Source organism: Schistocerca nitens, chromosome 5 (genome assembly GCF_023898315.1).
Source record: "Schistocerca nitens isolate TAMUIC-IGC-003100 chromosome 5, iqSchNite1.1, whole genome shotgun sequence".
Classification (NCBI taxonomy): Eukaryota; Metazoa; Arthropoda; class Insecta; order Orthoptera; family Acrididae; genus Schistocerca; species Schistocerca nitens.
Window position 1 is genome coordinate 232,089,771 of NC_064618.1, and position 19,082 is coordinate 232,108,852.

Genomic DNA, 19,082 nt, shown 5'->3' on the forward strand with positions numbered 1-19,082 from the left:
GACTGTGTATAAGTAAATAAAGGAAATAGTCTAACATATTGTGGGACCTATAAAATCTACCGAGTACATATCTGAGCAATAATAAAACATCTGTATGACTTTGGGCGCTGAAAGAATTTAATAGCAGTTGAAAATCTGCGATTGGACCGAGACTCGAACACGGTTTCTCCGCTTCTCACGAATGTTGCCTTTACCGCCTTTTCCGTCTGGATACGCTTCCCGTCCCCCACAAATTCCCATTTTCTGCCTGCCACTGATGTTATGACCCCATTCACCATTGTTGTTACACATGTTTGACCCCGTGGTAAGCAGCACTTGGGTATTTGAGTTGGACGGGGAGCTTGTTCAGATGGCCGAGGCGGTCAATATGACCATTCGCGCCGGCCGGAGTGGTCGAGCGCTCCTAGGCGCTACAGTCTGGCACCGTGCGACCGCTACGGTCGCAGGTTCGAATCCTGCCTCGGTCATGGACGTGTGTGATGTTCTTAGGTTAGTTAGGTTTAAGTAGTTCTAAGTTCTAGGTGACTGATGACCTCAGAAGTTAAGTTCCATGGTGCTCAGAGCCATTTGAACCATTTGACCATTCGGGAAAAGCGGAAAATCTGGTTTTGAGCCCCGGTCCTGTCACAAATTTTTCAAGTGCAGTTGTTGAATTACTTCAGAGGCCATGTCCGAAAGAACGGACATCACCCATGTAACTTAATAATAAATCTAGAATAAAATCTATACGTATTGCTAAATCAAATTCCCCATCTCGTTTTTCCGTCTGTATATGACGGTCAGTCTCAGGAACTACAGTAGCTATTTTGATACGGTTTTCACTAATAGATAGATTGATTCACGGGGAACGTTTGTGTGTACAATTTATTACAGCCACACTAGCCAAGTCGTCCGGCCGTAAATACTTACAAGGGAACCTCCCCATCGCACCCCCCCTCAGATTTAGTTATAAGTTGGCACAGTGGATAGGCCTTGAAAAACTGAATACAGATCAATCGAGAAAACCGGAAGAAGTTGTGTGGAACTATGAAAAAAATAAGCAAAATATACAAACTGAGTAGTCTATGCGCAAGATAGGTAACATCAAGAATAATCTGACGTCAGGAGCGCCGTGGTCCCGTGGTTAGCGTGAGCAGCTGCGGAACAAGAGGTCCTTGGTTCAAGTCTTCCCTCGAGTGAAAAGTTTACTTTCTTTACTTTCGCAAAGTTATGATCTGTCCGTTCGCTCATTGACGTCTCTGTTCACTGTAATAAGTTTAGTGTCTGTGTTTTGCGACCGCACCGCAAAACCGTGTGATTAGTAGACGAAAGGACGTGCCTCTCCAATGGGAACCGAAAACATATTGCCCACGAAATACATCTCACGTATTTAATGCACTCTCGTCCAAAGTAGCGAACAGTTAACTGCCAGCCAGGGAGCCTCGTTAGCAGGAATACTCTCTTCCGTGCGCTGTAGTCCACTGACGTCGTGTGTTTCGATGTTTGTTTAGGTGTAGCGTCCCATACTACGGCGCAGTTATCTCTCATCGGACGGACGGACAGATAATAAATGTTTGAAAATAAAAAATTAAACTTTTTCACTCGAGGGAAGACTTGAACCAAGGACCTCTCATTTCGCAGCTGCTCACGCTAACCACGGAACCACGGCGCTCCTGAGATCACAGTATCCTTGTTGTTGCTTATCTCGCGCATGGACTACACAGTTTGTATATTTTGCTTATTTTTTTCATAGTTCCACACAACTTCTTCCTGTTTTCTCGATTGATCTGTGATCAGTTTTTCAAGGCCTATCCACTGTGCCAACTTATAACTAAATCTGAGGGGGTTGCGATTGGGAGGTTCCCTTGTTATCGCTACCCGTGCGAAGCCTGGGGAGGTCGTTAGTTATTTCTAAATGCAAATACGGCACACGGTTATCAACATAAGGATAGGAAACGGAAGGTACACATCAAGACTCAATTGGCTGACTGTAATTCTCCGTATCCACACACGTCTCCATACGTGAAAGGAATAGCCACCTCGGCAGATTTTACAGTTACATGCTTTAGAGTAATATGACAATTCTTTATGAAAAAATTAAAAATTTTAAAACAGTTTAATATTGCAGCATTTGTAAGAGGGGAGGTGGGGAAGGGCAGTATTTCATACACTCATCACGATATGGATATGATAAAGAGGTAAATTATAGGACAGGAGTGTCCGCTCCCGGTAGCTCAGCGTGTTCGGTCAGAGGGCTAGCTGCCCTCTGTAACAAAAAAACTGAGTTAATGGATCAACAACCAACTGAAATAGGTGTCTTTCGACGTCCGCCCCGAACAGATACAACGAACGAAAACGAACAAAATGAAATAAAAAAAAAAGTGGTCAGCGCGACAGAATGTCAATCCTAAGGGCCCGGGTTCGATTCCCGGCAGGGTCGGAGATTTTCTCCGCTCAGGGACTGGGTGTTATGTTGTCCTAATCATCATCATTTCATCCCTATCGACGCGCAAGTCGCCGAAGTGGCGTCAAATTGAAAGACTTGCACCAGGCGAACGGTCTACCCGACAGGAGGCCCTAGTCACACGAGAATTTTTATAGGGTAGGAGTAATAATTACGCATTCTGAAAGAGAAGAAAGATACTGAAATACACTATCTGATCAAAAGTGTCTACAAATCCTATTGGTGGACATTAAAATCTGGTGTGTCCACCCTTCGCTTTTATGAGAGCTTCAACTCTTTTGGGCACACCTGCAGTGAGGTGTCTGATTGTCTGTGGAGGAATGGCAGCCCATACTGCCTCAAGAGGCGGAAACAGGTAAGAGCCGGGGACCTGGAGAGATTTCAGCGTTCTAACCAATCCAAAAGGTGATCCACTGGATTCAGGCAAGGACTCTGGGCAGACCAGTCAATTTCAGAAATGTTATTGTCTACAAACCACTGGATCACAGATGCTGCTTTATGACAGAATGCACTATTATGCTGATACAGCCATTCGCCAGAGCCAAACTGTTCTATCAGTTTGGCACAGAGCACAGCCCAACTCACCACTCCAAATCGCTTCCCGTCTTCCACTGCCCAGCTGCGTCGCTCTTCAATCGACTTCAAGCATCATTTAGTATTCACTACAGAAACTTGTGGCTTACGAGGACCTGCTCCACCACTGTCCCCCTTTCTCGTTAACTCACTATGCGCAGTCACTGTGCCAGCTGGACTGCTGGTAGCAAATTGGAACTCGCGAATGCCTCCTTACGCTGATTTCAGGCGATTTTTTACAACTGCCCTCCGCAATGCTCGACGTTCCCTATCCGTCAGTACAAGAGGTCAGTCTGGTCTCGGTTTAGCTGTGGTTGTTTCTTCACAGTCAGATCAACAGCGGTCGAGTTGGGTAATAATGACCCCGATGGATCTGTTACACAGGTGACATCAAATGACTAGTCCACGTTCGAAGTCATTAACCGGTCCTGACTGACCCATTCTGCTGCTGCTGTTTCTCTACTGACAACACAATATCACACAGCTCCTTTTATAGTGGCGGCCTCTCGTGACATTTAGTGGCCAATTCCGCATTAGAGAGATGTGCGCATACTTTTGAGCCGTGGTAAAATTTGCTGTTTTGAAGAGTGCGCAGCAGCGCGTAGTGTAAAGCAGTCTCCCTCAGTTTCTGGCGGTGGCGCCGCTGTGGAAATCGTAGCTTTGGTGTCTCCCTCTGGTGGAAAATGGGAAAAGTTTCCTGTTCACATAAGGGGCGCTATGAGCTCGGCAGTTGGTCAGTTGGTGAGCCGGGTCAGTGTGGGGCAGTCAGTGCCTGTCTGTCGTCCGAAGTGCTAGTATGTGTTACGCCGCCAGTCTGCTCGAGTTTGTTCAGGCAATGGTCATTTGGCGGTTGGATCGATCGGTTGGTCGGTCGCGCACTGGGACACAAGATGACTTGTCCGTCTTGAGCGTCGGCGCATGAGAGGTCGCCACGTCAGTCCAGTGGGCCGCGCCGTATAGCGAGGGGAAGTGGCTTCGCGGCCGACACGAGAGCAACAGGAGTCAACCCACGACACCGGTCTGGCCAGCGCGAGCTGCAACGCCGTGAGACGGGAGATCGGTGCGCCTTCCTGCGTCCGTGGGGGCAGCTGGCAGCAGACGGTTCGGGAGAGCGTTTTGGGGGTCTGTCTCTCGTCCGCATTTGTTAGGCAGTTAGTGTCTGTCTGTCTGTCGGTCTGCCGTACGTTAATAGCTGCCTCTGTCATAGTTGTCCGATTCGGTGTTAACGAATTTATTGCTTGAAGTGTAACGGCCGTATTCCTGAAATATGTTTTTATCTTGCCTATCATCTTGCGAGCCGGTATATGTGTAATGTAGAGCTTGTTGTACACTTTATGTAAGTCTGAATTTCATGGGTTTTATTTAAATAGCCATTTTTATGAAGTTGCCACCCTTTCACCGTAAGAGTCCTTTGAAAAACAAATTGCACTTTCGGTGGCAAATAATTTCTTAGTGTGAGTGTTTGTACCATTTCCATCCCTCTTACGGGGTGCATAGTCAATGTGTTCGTGTGAGTTGTTAAAATTTTTAGTTTAAGGGGGGTAGGACGTCAAACGGGCCGACTTGGAGCAGGAGAGGCATCACAGGACATTTTAATTTCCAGTGTCTATACTTTTACAAATAAATTCATAAAACTTTGTCAGCATCACCACGAAGAATTCAGGATTCACACTGATTGCAGTGGAAGTTCGAAAACATAACAAAATAATTTTTTTTACGTGTGAAATTTCATCATATTTTCACTTACTAATGGCTGAATTTGTTGCTATAGGTACACTTTTCTTCATAAGTTACCGAGATTCTTCGATGAATTTTGCACAGCATACTTACCATACTTACAGGTGTACGAAACTCTATAATTTATTTAATTTATGAAAAAACGAATGATCTGTTGTATTTTAAACTTCATGTTTAGAAAAAACACAAATTTTGTAGTTAATTACCTCAATTTTACCACAGTTTTTAAAAGATTTGGAAAATTGTAGAGTTTCATACACCTTTAAGTATGGTTTGTGTACTGTGCAAAATTCATCGAACCATCTCTCTTACTTATGAAGATAAGTGTACCTATAGCAACAAATGCAACCATTAGTAAGTGAAAAGAATGATGAAATTTTACATGTAAAAAAAATTACTTCGTTATGTTTTCGAACTTCCACTGCTATGAGTGTGAATTTTGAATCCTTCCTGGTCATGCTGACAAAGTTTTATGAATTTATTTGTAAAAGTATAGACAGTGGAAATTAAAATGTCCTGTGGTGCCTCTCCTGCTCCAAGTCGGCTCGTTTGACGTCCTACCCACCTTAAAGTAACCTGGTGTGTTGCAGATTTGCATCAGTGTAGTCTTTCAGAGGTTGTAGTGAGCGGTCGTGACTCCGGCCGTGTTGAAAGGGAGCGGCAAGCTTCTCAGCCCGAAGGCTCATACTGTCACTATTGTTCTTTCTGCCTATAGATAAAATTGTAACTTGATATTTAGAGGGAGCTTTTCTGCTTATAAATTTTAAATCTGTTTTTGAAAAGGTTTTTATGAATAAAATTCCCGTTTTTTAAAGGTAATTTCATTTTCATCAGTTACTCCCTGGCAACTACTTCCACGCTCACCTAGTGTGGTTAAATGTATTAATGTTCTAGATGAATCGCTAGTAAATAAAGTAAATTCTTTAAGAAAAGATTTTGAAAGTTAAGTCACGGTTCACTTTTGATCGTATGGCGTACATACAGTAAATAATCGAGATCGTCGGTTGTAAATGCTACACTGAAATGAAGAGACGATTTGTATCGGTCCGCTTCAAGCCAGTCAGAATACTAAAAGAGGTTCTCACCCGAAGTAGCTGAAGTATCGGACGAAGCAGCGGCCGAAGAACATCATGAAGCCCTCGACGGTGGCGCCGTTGCCGACGACCTGTGCGCAGGCGGACGCCAGGTCCCCGATGAGGCTGTCCGGGTAGAGGTGGTGCGTGTTGAACACCCGGAAGCGGCAGCCCGCCACCTCGCAGGCCTGCTCCCACACCGACTCCCCGTACTCGCTCTGCAACACCACACCACACCAAGCCATGTCGCCTTTTCTGACTGTATACTGTGTATGTACACTTGTCAAATTTATCTGCATACCTGGCCGGACACAATTACGATGAGGCTGAAAAGTTTATCGAACACGGTCAAGAAAGATGATCGTTGGAAAAAAAATCGCAACACCAAAACATAATTGATACGTCGTGGTATGGGAAAACTTGACCAAAACGTAAGGTAAGCAGAGCTCAAAGGCTGCAGGGAGTGAAAGCGTAGACCCAAATGAGGTTACAGTTTCAAACACACACATATATTGTGGTGTGCGTACTGTAAGACCTTCAGTACACACACCATCAGATTATTTGACTTGTCGCTCTATCGAAGTAGGCGAGTGTCAACAATATGTCTCATCGTCTTATTGTGGCGTGTTTATCTTCTGCCATTAGGTCAGACGATAGAAATGCCACTTGTACACTTAGAGTAGCAGATTGACGGTGACCAACTTTAAGCAGAACTTGACTAATTTTCATACGCATTTATTAAAATAATAACAAGCATAAAAATTACTTAACTTGGTTCTGGATGCTGTTTACAATTGACAATCTGAAGTTCCTTTGGTATTGTTACGTTAATCTTATTCTCACATATATCTCTGATACTGGACAAAAGTGTCTATACATTTATCTACATGGCTATGTACAGGAATATGGTAATCTTATTAGACTATAGACTGGTACAGACAACTGCAGGCTGGTACAACTGATGCAGACTGCCTAATCGAAGGTCTGTACACTCGTTATAATACCTCGTGCATTCATGTATCACTGCACGAGTGTGATCCACGAGGAGAAAAGGTTCTACGTTAGCAGCAATCTCATTGGCTGAGTTATATATTAATACACGAATCGGCGGAAGCAGACTTTGGTCCGTCTCTATGGCAGCGCCATCTCATTGTGCGGAGACGGACGAGCGCTGCGCCTGTGCTGTTGTGCTTAGTGGGGCGCACTCTAGTGGTAAAGTTGTGTACGCGCTGACTATGCAGAACTATGTACACAACATATATATATATATATATATATATATATATATATATATATATATACAGGGTGTTTCAAAAATGACCGGTATATTTGAAACGGCAATAAAAACTAAACGAGCAGCGATAGAAATACACTGTTTTTTGCAATATGCTTGGGACAACAGTACATTTTCAGGCGGACAAACTTTCGAAATCACAGTAGTTACAATTTTTAACAACAGATGGCGCTGCAAGTGATGTGAAAGATATAGAAGACAACGCAGTCTGTGGGTGCGCCATTCTGTACGTCGTCTTTCTGCTGTAAGTGTGTGCTGTTCACAACGTGCAAGTGTGCTGTAGACAACATGGTTTATTCCTTAGAACAGAGGATTTTTCTGGTGTTGGAATTCCACCGCCTAGAACACAGTGTTGTTGCAACAAGACGAAGTTTTCAACGGAGGTTTAATGTAACCAAAGGACCGAAAAGCGATACAATAAAGGATCTGTTTGAAAAATTTCAACGGACTTGGAACGTGACGGATGAACGTGCTGGAAAGGTAGGGCGACCGCGTACGGCAACCACAGAGGGCAACGCGCAGCTAGTGCAGCAGGTGATCCAACAGCGGCCTAGGGTTTCCGTTCGCCGTGTTGCAGCTGCGGTCCAAATGACGCCAACGTCCACGTATCGTCTCATGCGCCAGAGTTTACACCTCTATCCATACAAAATTCAAACGTGGCAACCCCTCAGCGCCGCTACCATTGCTGCACGAGAGACATTCGCTAACGATATAGTGCACAGGATTGATGACGGCGATATGCATGTGGGCAGCATTTGGTTTACTGACGAAGCGTATTTTTACCTGGACGGCTTCGTCAATAAACAGAACTGGCGCATATGGGGAACCGAAAAGCCCCATGTTGCAGTCCCATCGTCCCTGCATCCTCAAAAAGTACTGGTCTGGGCCGCCATTTCTTCCAAAGGAATCATTGGCCCATTTTTCAGATCCGAAACGATTACTGCATCACGCTATCTGGACATTCTTCGTGAATTTGTGGCGGTACAAACTGCCTTAGACGACACTGCGAACACCTCGTGGTTTATGCAAGATGGTGCCCGGCCACATCGCACGGCCGACGTCTTTAATTTCCTGAATGAATATTTCGATGATCGTGTGATTGCTTTGGGCTATCCGAAACATACAGGAGGCGGCGTGGATTGGCCTCCCTATTCGCCAGACATGAACCCCTGTGACTTCTTTCTGTGGGGACACTTGAAAGACCAGGTGTACCGCCAGAATCCAGAAACAATTGAACAGCTGAAGCAGTACATCTCATCTGCATGTGAAGCCATTCCGCCAGACACGTTGTCAAAGGTTTCGGGTAATTTCATTCAGAGACTACGCCATATTATTGCTACGCATGGTGGATATGTGGAAAATATCGTACTATAGAGTTTCCCAGACCGCAGCGCCATCTGTTGTTGAAAATTGTAACTACTGAAATTTCGAAAGTTTGTCTGCCTGAAAATGTACTGTTGTCCCAAGCATATTGCAACAAACGGTGTATTTCTATCGCTGCTCGTTTAGTTTTTATTGCCGTTTCAAATATACCGGTCATTTTTGAAACACCCTGTATCACAAAACACAATAAAAATTTTTAAACTCCAGGCCTGAAGGGCTGCTGAACATTTACAACTGTAATGTCAGAATGAAGATTCAACATAAGGAGATAATCATGGTCTGAAGGACTCAACACTTTTGATTAATTATTGACCAATACAATAAGTTACTGAAAGGAGTGACTTTAATCATTCGACCAGAAGGGCCAATCAAATACAACCACAGATACTGTTTTGATAATGCTACAATAATGAAAAACCAACACTTAATTTACTTCGTCCAAAGGAGCAGTAAAGACCAAAAGACAAATTCATATACCAAAGTGTTTTTTTAATGAAACAAGCTAACAAGATAAAATTAATAACCAAAAAGGGGTAGTGACGTTGCCACTAGGCCTGAAGGGCCTGAATATCAGTAGTAATAAATATTTGAGAAAGGTTGAAGTTAGTGAGTTAGCACTTAAAACCAGCCCGTACTCCTCATCACTAGGAAAAATTTACAATCAGCTGTGGTAGGACTGCCTGCTTTAGCAATATGGCACAGACCAGCAGAACAACTAGAAACTTCACCAACATGGCGAATCGTCCACATAGAGCATGACAGCTCTAAAATAAAAATACTAAACATTGAAACACATGGTTCAAAATATAACGCCTATCTAGGCAGGAACTGTTAATGACGCCCACTGGCCTTCGTAAATCTTAGACTTAGTAAATGTGATGGCCAGTACTAAATAATAATACCACTCAACAAATTGTAAAATACAAGATCGTTATTGCACTTGGGTCAGAATAAAATTTCAACCACAGATAATATTTTAGGTTCAGTTATTAAGGCACAGAGAGTTAACACTCTCTTCTAGTGATAGTTACACTTGACAATATAACAGTAGATCATTGAATCGGGATTTCGGGCACGCCTGAGCCTACTAAAATTACGAAACACCATGGCACACGACCTTAGAGCAAAACACACCCGACGACACGGGTAGAAATTGAGTTAGACACATCAAGTCAAGAAATTCCCACCGTCAGTCCAGAAGGCAGACAAGCATTCGGCGACAGGTTGCAACCAGCGCCAATTAGAGTTATGTCAATTCTAGAACGACTGCCGCCGTCCCGAGTACACACGCTCGTAGCAATCACGTGCGTTCACAGGAAGTTATACCACCTTTCCCGCAACATTGCGCTGCCACACAACCGGAAACTAAACTCCCCGTCTCACTCCGGCAGCTGCACTCGATACTCTCGTCGTCAGCAGGTCTCTCCCAGAACGCAGCGCCCTCCGAAATTTAAAAGCAAACGGACCAATAGCGGCAGAGCGAAGCCAAGGCTCCAGAAGATGACACACCACAACTAGGCAAAGATGAAGATGATACGGTTCAATAATTAATTTCAAGTAATGAAATTTCTGGAATACATTTGTCTAGGTAAGTTACTCAAGTCATTAACATTGGAAGATCACAGGTTAATGTAAGCGTGAGATCAGCCATTGCAAATGTGAAATACTGGTACATTAATAATCGGTGTAACCGCCAGAATGTTGCATGTAAGCATACAAACGTGTATGCATCGTATTGCACAGATGCCGTATGTCACTTTGTGGAATCGATTTCTATGCCTGTTGCACTTTGTCAGTCAATACAGCGACGGTTAATGCTGCTTGCGGATGACGCTAGAGTTGTCCGATGACAACTGCACCGGTCGACAGATCGTGCCATCCCGCTGCGTCTTATTTTACCATCTATGAGGGGCGGCTCCTCTTCCACCGCTGCTTTCATCCAAAAGTGCCGAAGTTTGATCTCCTCAAGTAAAACGACTTCTCCAACTCCTGGTCTTCTTCTTGAGGGGTATCCCTTCACTCGTGGTAGCTTCTTAGCAGCAGGAGGTCTTCATTTTCCACCTACGCCAAACGTCCTCGTTGACTTTTTATATTACTCGGAAATTATTGGCAAGATCCCTCCTAGGTGTTGGTTCTGGTTCACATGGAATGGGTACTAGTTTTCCACCATTTAGGAAATGAGCTGATGTCAATGCCGGATCACTCACTGCTTGAGTGATGGGCCTTTATTGCGGCTTCTATTCCTATACAAACGGCGTTTAGGTTCTTTTCATCCATCTGAGAGCGACCAAGCATCTTCCTCAAGTAACACTTGACTGAGCCTATCACGCGTTCCCACCAGTCTCCCTACCAAGCCGCCCGTGGTGGCATATACTCCCAGGTGATTCTATGATTACAAAATCGAGTCAAGATGACTTGGCAACTGCTATGGCCTAGATGCGTTCACTGATTCCATTGGAAGTGGTGTCATAAAGTCTTGTATCCTCTCCTGCGGCAAGCTCTCGGACAACTGTTGTAAATCTTGAAGTCCTGGATACTAGCGCTGAAAGTATTTGACGTCCGAGCTGGCCTCCCACATGTTCTACTGAGGACAGATCTGAGGCTTTTGCTGGCCACGGTAATAACCTCAACATGACGTAGACAGTTCGTAAAGACACGTGACATGTATGGATGAACATTGTCGCATTGAAAAATGGCGCCACAATACAGTTTTAAGGGAGGTAACGCATTAGGATCCAAGATGTCCCTGACGTATCACTGTGTAGTGAGAATTCTCCCTATATCATGAGGCTAAGAAGAATACCTCTCTGCCTCTCCAGAATATGTCATTTTTCAGGAAGTCCACTACTTGTTCCCGATTGGCAGCAGAATATGTGGAGTTACCACACAGTACGACGATCTTTCCTTGTGATGGTCAGATGTGGTTGACCGGAACCTTGAAGCGAGTATGGACGCTCACACGGTGCCATGCAATCCGACGTCGAACAAACTGTCCATAAATCACGCTATAAAGTTCTAACGGAAATGCCGTTATTAATCCGGAGAGTGAAGAAAGCGTTCTGGAGCCAGCTCGCTATCTTAGATAATACTGAATCGTTACGGACCAACTGAGTGAAGTGTCACACCAAATAAAGAACCCTGACCACTATTTCTGTCTTTATTTCGAACTGTGTGAGATTCATAGAAACACGGTAAGAAGTTCTGTATCTACAGCATTCTGAAATAGTACGAAAACTTTAGAGACATCTTACTCATTCTGGCGTTACTACATCCAATTTTACTGGAGAACGATAAGAGGCCGTGACATCGTAGCTGCACGGATATCTCAAGCAGGGAAAGGGCTAGGGGCTTTATCAGGGGCGTGAGCCCTGAATTAACGATAAGTACTCGCGGCAAGTGCTGTCGTGTCTCACGCATCGATTGTCGATAAGCTACATTATGGGCCAGATGGCTCGGACATCGATTAGCGATGCATTGTCTGAGAGCAGCGACGTAGCACCTCCAGCCTAAACCATTACCGCTGCACTGCACTCGTGTATAGACTGGAGGCGGTTGCAGATGTTCTTTGCTGTTCGAATAGAACGATACTGTTTTACAGTTAGCTCCTCCAGCTTATCTCTTGTGAATACGCATGTATGTGCGGTGAAATGGTTAAATGCTTTCTTGAACATTTCTGAATAGTGCACCTGTATATATGAGATCTGGAAAGAAACGAACGAACCTGCTCCTGTTACTAATGAACTACTTATCGTGATGTATTAGTGAGCAACTGTTTTCCGACGGTGAAATGTACCGTTACGCAGAGATAGATAGGTGATTATGGCTCAAAGAGAGTTTAACAGTGGAGCTTTGTTCTTGTATTTATAATTCCTATCATTCCTTATAGATTTAAACGAAATAAAAAAATCTATCAAGAAAACAAAATTTAAGGTGCGATTGTGGTTATTTTTGTGACCAATAGAAAGTTATTCACAAAATGGAAGTTTAGTGGTTGATTATAAAAAAGTAACAACGTAATAGAACTGGAATTCGGTGTAAAGGGAAGGAAAGTGTATGAAAACTTTCTTTCAATCGAGAGCAAAATATGATCTAATATTAATACCATGTAATGCCCTGCTGAAAACAGTGAAAAGATATACGTATTTAGCTCGAATGGTTATCGTAGGCACACCTTCGTGCAACATTTAGACATACAACAATTTGTATTGAGCAAAACTACTTCTCGAGCGTGGTGTGGTTCTTTAAAGTCACTGATGCAACGCGTGTGCTCTTATCACTTGGCTTTAAGAAAATATGCGCCACTTCAGACAACTTTCGTTACCTCTAAGACGGTGTCACAAATGTTGCCTCACGAAAAGAATGAAACACCAAAAGCGGAGGAGGGAACGGAAGGAAATGAAACTTCATGAGTCGAGAGTGAATGTGATGTTATTTCAGTGTTTACACTTTTTTTGGTCATCAGTCCTCTAACTGGTTTGATGTGGCCCGTTACGAATTCCTCTCCAGTACCAAACTTTTCATATCAGCGACATACGTCCTCAGTTAATTGCTGAATGTATCCTAAGCTCTATCTTCCTCTAAAGTTTTTATCCTCTACAGCTCCCTCGTGTACCATGAAATTTGTTTCCTGATATCTTAACAGAGGTACTATCATCCTGTTCCTTCTTCTTGTCAGTGTTTTCCACATATTCTATTCCTCATCGATTAGCGGAGAACCTCCTCTTCGGTATCGCCACATCTCAAATGCTTCGCTTAATTCTGTTCCGGTTTTCCAATAGCCCATGTCTCACTGCGGTACAATCTGTGTTCCAGACGTACAGTCGTGCTCAAAAGTATCCGAACGACCTGAATTGCATTTCGCCTGATTCGCATGCAACCCACATAACGCAGCTGTCTAGCAGGTTCTCTAATCGCTCCTTGGTACAGTCGTTTGACTATTGAAAATGGCTCCAACAAGTCACCACTAGAAAACTCGGCTCTGTATCGCAATAACTCAAGATGTAAAGTAATACCACGATACTACAAATATCAGAGAATACCTTATCACAGATAAGACTGTCCTTAAGGATTGTAAGCTCACATTTATTGCAATAAATGACATACCTGAAATGTTACCACTCTCAGTATTACGTCAGACAGGTAATGTACGTAGTAAGTTCGTCGTATTCATGATTTTCTCTTCAAAGTAACATACCGTACTTGTTATTTAATACAAAATGACATTAAAAATTTAAGTTATTCACGAACAGCTAGTTGAGAATATGTATGAACTTCGAATGACACGACGAACCGTCTCGTTCTGCATTTGGATCCAAACGCAGGTCATGCAGACTAAGATTTCGTGACTGGCGGAAACTATCAGTCATTCCTTACTAGGCATACAGAGAGTGATATACCTCGGTTTTAGACACTATCAGTTAGCAAATATCAACTTTAAATTACATAACGTAAACATTTTTAACGGACGCGAATTCCTACCCAGCATCTATTGTCCCTGTTAACGAACTACGAGACATGTTAAATATTGCTTCTTCACAAGTAACTTACTCGAAATGCCGTGATGTAAAGCTTTGTATTGGACAAGGATTCGAACCCAGAACCTAATCGGATTGTTATCGAAGCACAATTAACTACGACATATAGGATTTTCTCGGCAGTAGCTACATGTTTTAACTGAAATGACGAGACGAAACATTAATTATTTCTTTCCCAGGGCTCCAACCCGGAACCTATCGCTGTTATATATTAGAGAAAACGAACGTTAAATATGGGTTTGTTACATCAGCAGCGACATGTGAGCATGTTTGAACTAGACATAATATGACGAAGAGTTCAATGCTGATTGGGAATCGAACCCCACACATACCGTTGTTGACTACACACAAAGAGACGTCAGCTACAGAATTTTTCTCCACCAGTAGCTCGGAATAACATCCTTGAACTTAGAGTGATATCTCAAATAGTTCTGTGTCTCACTGGGAGTCAAAAACGTCAGATATCGTTAGTGTTGACAACGAATGAAAATACATTAAAAATCAAAATTATTATCCATCAGTAGATAGGTGTTCTCATGCTAGAGCTTGATAATACATAATGAAAACTTTAGTTCCGGGCCAGCATTTGAACCCATTCGCGCGCAATATGTGGAGATGTTGAGTAGTCTGCAGTTTTGAACAAACAAAAAATTGTAGTCGAGCTGTATTGTCACGAAGGGATCAAATTCCGCGTTAAGAGCGGTCTGGGTTGCATCCCAAGTTCAAAACCAATTTTATCGACATACAGAAGCTCAAACAAAAGATGGAATAAGGGTCCTGTGACCCTACACAGCGTTTGTTTCGTCACTATAAATAAATAACTAATATAAGAAAGGTTACTGGTGACAGAGTTCCCACATTTCGCCACTCCTGACTTTATTGTGGTGCAACCGAACGACTAGTTGGTAGAGAAGGAATATCATGTTTAATGTGAATTTCAGAGCACAATGCCATTATACCTTCTTCACTTGGCGTAGCCAGAATGGAATAGAATCTCTCTCTCCCTATTAAAAATCATGGGCAGAAGTTAGATTCAAACCCAGACCATCATCGTAGGAACCTATCATACAACCAACAGACCGCCAAATCATCTGCTGTATGATTCATTTTTCTTTCATAACACCGTTGCGGCACACTCGATGAGAATTCTGACACACAGGCTCCCTGTAGTGGTTTGCAGCATGTTCAGTACATTCATTTACTTGGTTGACCGAATCGCCTTGAACTAGCTGCCTCGGCTACCCAGTGCATACATTCGACTCTATTTTGTAAGCACCGAAATAAAATCATGTAACTACCAACTACACAGAACTGCCAACAGTGTAGGATGCAGAAATTTATAGAGGAAGTTTTCCTTTCCATTTAAGCTACTCTATTGCGCTATCTGTTTGTTGAAAACGCCGTGCAGTGCAAAAGAAAAACTGTAACTGTCTGTCTCTCAGAAGTCTAGATCCGGCCATATGCATTATCTCGCAGCACTGTGGAATGCGGAAGTTCTGGGACTTCTGGAGGTGCTGTAGGTAGATGACAGCTAGTAGCGTCAGGGTAAATGTCACGCACCGTAGATAAGATGTCGCGAGTTCCATTTTATTCGCTGCTACATTTTTTACAACGCAATTCTGCTGTCTGCTGAAGTTACCAATTTAATGGAACTTTGAACATAATTACCTTCGCTTCTCAACACAAGATAGCCACATGTGGATAAAGGGCTAACTTCTGCGACATTTTGTTCTTTTCAGGTTTAATAGACGGCCAGACAGCAGATGCAACTCGAAGCTTTTGTATTATGTATGGGGAGAGCGCATCGTGCCAAAATAGTCAGAAAAGTATTTTCTACATTTGCTGTCGTCTGGTAGTGGCATTTTATTCTTCTTCAAACCTTGTTTGACAGCTTTAACTCAGAACAAGTTCTCTACATGCATGTAATCAATAAACTGCATGTGCAATGTCCGACTATTATAGATCACATCAGAGAATTCGCATATATCGTTGATGATTAAGTTCTCTCTCATGTTTAGTATTGTTTTAACAACAATAAAAGATACCTTACGAAAATTGTGCACTGTATTAAAAGAAATGAAATAAAACTACCCACGATAACCTTACGACGAAAGTCTGTTTTGATAAAACTGAGTATCTGTACACAAGCGTACCTCTATCGGCACGAATTAGTAAAATACTACTCACTTAGATTTCGATTCGGTCTGTGTTTAATTGGTATGCTCTGTCATACTCAACAGGTATGCAAATCTGGCATTTCATAAATAAAGTTATGTATTCCTAGAGACCCAAAATTTGCCTGTCAGCAGCGGAACGAGGCGTTACCTGTTGTGCAGCATAGTAAGTTTTTTCACCACTGCACTATGAGCTGAAAGTATTTTCTTGCGATTTCATTATCGATGTTTGATCTGACTGCTTGTAACTCTTTCACAGAAGGGATAAAAACGTTACATTCAGCGAGACTGGAACCGCGAACCATAACAGACGCTTTTTCAGAGGTCATCACGTCACCACAGAGCTAGCGAAGAGGTATGTGTTGCGCATTTCTATTACGAGGCTAATAGCGTCTAGAACTCGTAAACCGCTATTTAAAGGACGAGTTTAGTTGCGATTAACACATGCAACGACTTTCCTGGGCTGAAAACCGTAAATTTACAATCTTTTGTTATACCTGAAGCGATAATAACTCAGATTATTCAATGGAAATGACAGGAAAAGTCAAGTGAACTTTGTGGCTTAATTCCGTGCACACCAGGAAGTAACTCGTCGATCACAGAGTTGCCAAATATACCTTGCCTTGTTGCCAAATCTCAGTTACAGTACTAGCAGGAAGAAGACGAACCGATGTGATCCTACAGCGGGCTGGGAAGTGACCACAGCTGGCCTTACAAAGACGGGGCTGCAGCGGCCTGGAATACGTAATACGTCTGATTCGCATTTCTGTAAGCAGGTTTAGGGACTGGAGCGTAGTTCCTAATAATACTCAGAACTGACTGCAAACTAAGCATCATAAATCAGTAACGCTCAAAGTTGTTTTTATATTTCTTTCGTAACTGTACTCTAACGTAAGAAACTCATTCACGGACGTTTTCGTGCCTAGGCGATAGTCGAGCACACCAAACAAATAAAAATAAAAAAAGGATGTGTGTGTGTGTGTGTGTGTGTGTGTGTGAGAGAGAGAGAGAGAGAGAGAGAGAGAGAGAAAGAGGGAGAGAGAGAGAGAGAGAAGAGAGAGAGAGAGAGAGAGAGATAAATAAGAGTGAGAGAGAGGGTAAGAAATTGTTGTAAAGAAATTGAACACCAGTATGTAAAGAAAACCTTCAGTAACATAACACGTTCCACATCATTACGAAGTGTCGTATTCATGATCTATGGAACAAGAATTAATCCAATCTAATATAATCAATCATATTGCTGACTAGCCGTGAAAAGTCATGAATTGCCGAAATTTTCGCCAATATCAGTAACTAAATCTAAACTTGAAAATAAAAGTCGACAGTTTTTGTAATAAACCGGGACTCCTATCAAGACCCTTTCATCCCTGTTAACTAACCATGAAAGATGTCTGATATACCTCCATTCAGAAGTAACAAAGTGTGTATGCATTTAAAGATGAAGTGCATGATTTGAGTTCTGTGACGGAGGTACGAACCCAACACGTAATCGGATTGTTAACTAAGTAAAATCAAATATTACGTGTCGGTTATTCTTACCAGCTGCTAGGTGTTTGAATCTAAAATAAGGATACTAATTTTTGTCCCTGAGCGACAATCGAACCGCACTCCTATCGTTCCTCTTTATCGTCCACGAATATAGCTTAAGTATCAGTTGCTTACTCACCAACAGTAAGATGTGTACGTGTTTGACCAGAAATTGTTAGCAGCACCTGAACAGACATTAAAACTACACGTTAATTTTCACTAGCAGGTCGGTTTGCACGTGATAGGGCTTGAAATGAAATTATGAATATTTTTGTACTGGATCAGGAATCTGACCCACATACTTACCTTTGGAGGTCACCAAGAGAAGATTGCAGTCTTGGAAAAAGGAACGAAACGATTGAACTATCCTGTTCCGAGAGATTCAGATCCTCGAAAGAGGAGATACGAATTCGAATCATAGTCCAGCACCAAATTTTTCAACGTCTCTAGTTTAATCAAGTACAAGTAAAATAAGAGCCCTGTTCCTTTAAATGGTTATCGGTGCATCAAATAAAATAAAATTTTGCAATGTAAGTAAGTTTACTGATGACAGTATTTCTGTTTACAGTGACCTCCGCCTACGTCATTTCCCAAAGCAAACGAGCTCTGTCCAGTTGAGAATGAAGGAACACGATGTTTAATGCGGATTCTGGATTATAAAGTCTTTCTCTTGAGGTTACCAGAGATAAAATAAATCTGTTTGTTCCTCTTAAAAGTAAATGCTTGTACCCACGCATTGCACTTGTGATAGTTCGTTCCACCAGACCACAATTGCCAGCCCCAGGAGTGTGCTGTAACGGATGATGTGCTTAGCTTACAAAATTAGTCACGGTGGAAAAAATGCGAGTCTATTAAATGGTTAAGTAGAAGGAAGCTTCTGATGCTGAGATTATGCTATTCTCACGTCAGCACTATGTAAAGACTCTTCTAGGCATCATAGCCTCGAAGTGAAGCCATTTTGAAACTTTCATTAATTCAGGAAATATCTTAGTTCGAGAAAATCCACTGTGAAGTGTGAAGGTACCGGATAATTCAATTATTACCGTACTTATTACTATCATTTTCTTCATACTGCTGCTGGAACACATGTGCTTGAAGATCATTTAATGCCTTTTGGTCATTATGGAAGTAGTTGCCCAAGAACAGATTCTTTCCCTGTCTACGGAATCCTTTTCATATTAATAGCAAACATCAGCAATTCCTCGTAGATTACATTAAAACTAAAGTAATTGATAAAGACGTTACTTGATAACAAAAACGCGCTGCCTTTATTCATTTACTTGCGGTTAGAAATGGCTGTCGAATACTGCCAAACCAAAAGCCAAGGGATCTTACTGCCTTCCG

The 19,082-nt window shown here is 42.5% G+C and overlaps 1 protein-coding gene across 1 annotated transcript in view; it reads right to left on the bottom strand.

Moving 5' to 3' along the window:
• The window catches only part of LOC126259486 (soluble guanylate cyclase 89Db-like), a 497,463-nt gene that overhangs the window by 223,239 nt on the left and 255,142 nt on the right, over window positions 1-19,082 (bottom strand). The window contains exon 2 of the mRNA XM_049956325.1: window positions 5,839-6,044. Coding sequence (XP_049812282.1) covers window positions 5,839-6,044 — 206 coding nt within the window. The remainder of the gene's footprint in view (window positions 1-5,838; window positions 6,045-19,082) is intronic.